This window comes from Equus quagga, unplaced genomic scaffold (genome assembly GCF_021613505.1).
Source record: "Equus quagga isolate Etosha38 unplaced genomic scaffold, UCLA_HA_Equagga_1.0 202573_RagTag, whole genome shotgun sequence".
NCBI lineage: Eukaryota > Metazoa > Chordata > Mammalia > Perissodactyla > Equidae > Equus > Equus quagga.
Genome location: NW_025798593.1, coordinates 1,989 through 6,777, shown reverse-complemented (window position 1 = coordinate 6,777; position 4,789 = coordinate 1,989). Strand labels below are relative to the sequence as shown.

At 38.2% G+C, this 4,789-nt stretch overlaps 1 protein-coding gene and 1 pseudogene across 1 annotated transcript; both read right to left on the bottom strand.

Moving 5' to 3' along the window:
• Positions 1-1,295: 1,295 nt before the first annotated feature.
• Positions 1,296-2,007, bottom strand: LOC124233421 (olfactory receptor 5P3-like; annotated as a pseudogene).
• Positions 2,008-3,632: 1,625 nt separating this feature from the next.
• LOC124233423 (olfactory receptor 502-like) lies at positions 3,633-4,577 on the bottom strand. Its single transcript, XM_046650534.1, has one exon. It carries the CDS (start codon positions 4,575-4,577, stop codon positions 3,633-3,635), a length of 945 nt encoding a protein of 314 aa, XP_046506490.1.
• Positions 4,578-4,789: the final 212 nt, after the last annotated feature.

The following is a 4,789-nucleotide window of genomic DNA, read 5'->3' as shown; positions in this document are numbered from 1 at the left end:
AAGGCATATTTCTCATTCTGTAGGACAGCAATCTAAACTTGCACGTGTTGTCTGTCAACTGGCACCATAACCAAGCATTCAACAGGCCAGATGGAAGGGGTCAAACATAACCAACCTGCTGCCAGGTGAACAGCTGGACTCCTTGGGAGTGGTGCTGTCCCAGGGTCAAATCAAAAGATTTCATTGGCGTATTGGCACTCAGCAATGGTGGTAGCCAAATCAATTTTAGTGAGGAGACGTCCAGAGAAGACTTAATCTGGAGAATTTTCAGTATCAGAGGCAATATAAATAGAAGAAGGGGAAAATGGTTCAACAGACATTCACGAGTGTGCTACATACATTCCCAAGATTGAAATACCCTAATTTAAAAAATTCTTACTTCTGGGGCCGGCCCAGTGGCATAGTGGTTGGGTTTGTATGATCCACTTTGGTGGCCCGGTGTTCATGGTTTCAGATCCCAGGAGCAGACCTAGCACCACTCATCAAGCTAAACTGTGGTGGCATCCCACATAAAGTAGAAGAAGACTGATGCAAGTGTTAGCTCAGCAATAAGCTTCCTCAAGCAAAAAGAGGAAGACTGGCAACAGATGTTAGCTCAGGGCCAATCTTCCTCACACACACAAAAAAATCCTTACTTCTTCACAACTACGGAAGCCAGTTCTTGCCAATTAGCTCCCAGTAGGCTGTCATTTGTGGATTCTTTAAGATATTTAATGGAATAGATTCCTGAAAGGGAAGAGCTACTGGCTAGGGGTGGTTTTCAGGTATCTTCTGAGTTGACAAGATCAGGCTCATATGTAGGGGTAGGTACCATGGGAGGCATCCTGTTTATCAGGTCCAAGTCACAGGACAATAGAAGCTTTTCAACCATCAGTGTCACTGTTTCAAATCTTTACATCATCTGTAGACTACAGACATCATCTCTTTCAATTGGTGAGAACTTGGATAGCAAAACTACTCTTTATTACCCATTCAAGGAGTTTCAAATGCTTTCAGCTGTTGATTACAAAAACTGAATTCAAAGAGCATAGAATTTATTTGAAAAGATTTTTACTTATAAATGCAAGAATGGTGAGTGGTGGAAGGATAAGGAATATATTTGTTTTTTTTTTTTTAAATAGATGTTCCTATCTTAGTCAATCCATATTTATTTTTTAAGGCTGAAAATTTTCTTGAGAATTATATGTGAGTCTAGGATACAATGAATATAAACTGAAAATTTGCTTAGTACATTGCCCATTCATTTGCAGAATAGCTCCTCATATTACAGTGTTTATTATTAAAAACAGATTGGTTCAGGACCACCGACGTCTTCCAGTCATCAGTTTTCCCATGGTCTTTTTAACCTCCTTATTCCTCAGACTATAGATGAGAGGGTTCAACATGGGGATCATGACTGTGTAGAACACAGACACCACTTTGTTTTGTTCAGTTGAGTAGCTGGACTTAGGCATTACATAAATGAATGTAATGGTCCCATAGAACAGAGTGACCACTGTGAGGTGGGAGGTACAGGTGGAGAAGGCTTGTGCTGCCCCTCAGTAGAGTGCATCTTCAGGATTGAGAAAAGTATGGAGACATAAGAGAGAGCAATGATAAACACAGTGACCACAATGATGGATCCAGAAAAGATGGCTGGAATTATTTCAGAAGTAAAATCATGAGAACAAAAAGTTTCAAAAGTGGTGAACAGTCACAGAAAAAGTGATTGACTTTATTTGGTCCACAGAAGGACAGACTCAATAAACAGCTAGTAAATGTCCAAGCATTTACGCATCCACCCAGGTAGGATATTCCCACTAAGAGAATGCAGATTCTGGGGGACATGTGAGTGGAGTAGACCACCGGCAAGCAGTTGGCCACATAGCAGTCATAGGGCATGACAGGCAGCAGGAAGTACTCAGCTGTCCCAAATGTGACTACAGAACACAGTTGAGCTATACAATCAACAACAGGCAGAGAGGTTCCTTCCCTGAGGAAGCCGATGAGCATGACAGGTGTGACTGATGAGGTAAGACAAAAGCATTAAAAATAACTATAACTAATAAGGTATGCTAATGATTACACTATATAAAAAGATTAAAATAGTAACATCAATGACATAAAGTGTGGAGAAGTTAAAATATACAGTTTAAGTTTGTATGAGCTTAAAATAGACTATTATAACTATAAGATTTTTGTATGTAAACCTCATGGTAACTACAAAGGAAACACCTATAGAAGATATATAAAAGAAAAAGAGGATGGAATCATAGCATATCAGCACAAAAATCAGCAAATTACAAAGAAAGTCTGCAAAAGAGGGAAAGATGGACAAAAGTATAAGTCAGATAACAATTAACAAAATGGAAATAGTAAGTCTTTACATATCAATAGTTACTTTAAATAAAAATGAATTAAACTCCCCTCACTTAAAAGACATAAGAGTAGCTGAATGAAATAAAAAGCAAGATGAAGCAATATGTCGCCACATTCAATATCACTATCAGCAAAATGTAAATCAAAACTACAATGAGATATCTCCTCACTCCTGTCAGAATGGTTATAATTAACAAGATAGGAAACAAGAAGTGTTGGAAAGGATGTGGAGATGAGGAAACTCTCAAACACTGCTGGTGGAAGTGCAAGCTGGTGCAGCCACTATGGAAAAACAGTATGGAGATTCCTCAAAAAATTAAGAATAGAACTACCATACAATGCAACAGTTCCACAGCTGGATATTTATCCAAAGAACATGAAAATACAAGTGTGTAAAGATACATGCACGCCTATGTTCATTGCAGGATTATTCACAATAGCCAAGACTTGGAAACAAACGAGGTGCCCATCAAGGGATGAATGGATAAAGAAGATGTGGTACATGTACACAATGGATTACTACTCAGCCATGAGAAATGATGAAATTCAGACATTTTGACAACATGGATGGACCTTGAGTGTATTATGCTAAGTGAAAGAAAGCAAAGGGAGAAAGTCAAATATCTTATGATCTCATTTATAAGTAGAAGATAAAAACAACAACAAACAATCACATGGAGACAGAGATTGGATTGGTGGTTACCAGAGGGGAAGGGCAGAGGGAGGAGGGCGAAAGGGGTGATTAGGCACATGTGTGTGGTAATGGATTGTAATTAGTCTTTGGATGGTGAAAATGATGTAATGTACAAAGAAATCGAAAGATAATGATGTACACCTGAAATTTATGTAATGTTATAAACCACTGTTACCACAATAAAAAGTAAATTTTAAAAATTAAAAAAAGAAATCTCAGAAGGAAAAAAAAGTTTATTTTAAATGTGCCATCTTTAAAAAATAAATATTGACTTTAAATGGCTTGAAGAAAAAGATATGAATAAAATTTTAGGAAGGATTTTTGTCAGATTAAGTAATTCTTCCTATTAATCAAATTTTGTTACTAATTATAAATTTATTTTAATTTTACTGAAGGTTATGAACTCTGGCCCTGAAATTTACCATTTGACACTGAAAATCCATCCCCTACATTTACCAAGAAGCTCCACACTGGCAAGTGACATATGGACTGAAATATTTAGATCAAAACACTCAATTTCCTTTTATTATTACATTTATGGTACATTATTATATCAAATCCTACCAAAAACTAGGCTTCACTAAGAAAATATATTTCTAGCAAGCTGTCTCTTCAGAGCCCCCTTAATCTCATTGTTCCTGACACTGTAGATGAGGGGGTTCAACATGGGGATCACTACCATGTAGAACACGGACACCACCTTGTTCTGGTCAGTTGAGTAGCAGGACTTGGGTGTGGCATAAACGAATGTGATGGTCGCAAAGTACAGAGTGACTGTTGTGAGGTGTGAGGCACAGGTGGAGAAGGCCTTGTGGTGCCCCTCAGTGGAGCGCATCTTCAGGATGGTGATGAGGATGCAGATGTAGGAGACGGCTATGACAAACACTGTGACCACAATGACAGAGCCAGCAACAAATGAGGGAACAACTGCAGAGATACTGACATCAGAACAGGACAGTTCAACTAAAGGAGCAAAATCACAGAAAAAATGATTAACTTGATTTGGTCCACAGAAGAAGAAAGTAAAGAAGGATATAGTAACGGTGCAAGCATTGAGAAAACCACCTCCATAAGCCACTTTGAGCAATTTAACGCAAACTTCTGTGGACATTTTAGTGGGATAAATCAATGGGCTGCAGATTGCCATAAAGCGATCATATGCCATAGCAGCCAGAAGGAAGCATTCAACTGTTCCAAAAAAAGCAACAGAACCAAGCTGGATGCCACATCCAAAATAGGAGATGGTGTTTCTCTCCACCAGGAAGTTTACAAGTATATTGGGTGTGACAGATGATGATAAGCCCGTGTCAGCAAAAGCCAAGTGGCTCAGAAAAAAATACATAGGATGACGGAGCTGAGAAGAGATTCTAATAAGAATGATTGTGCTGAGATTGCCAGTTATGGTCACCAGGTACATAAACAAGATGGTCATGAAGAGGATGATTTGAAGGAGTGGGTCGTCAGTTAAGCCCAATAAAATGAACCCTGTCACTTGAGTGTGGTTTCCATCTCCCAGGGCGTCCATGTCACAACACAGCTTCTATCAAAACAAACCTGTGATGAGACATTACATTAAAGAAGTTGTAAATGTGGTGATTTCATTTTCATTGATACACATAGAGGTTATTAAAAAAATAAATTGTTCAAGCTAAGTTTGGATCTTTTTTCACTTCAGAGTCCAGAGTTTACATATTCATGTGTAATGAATCTTCTATATTTTAAAAGTTGTTTTCAGCA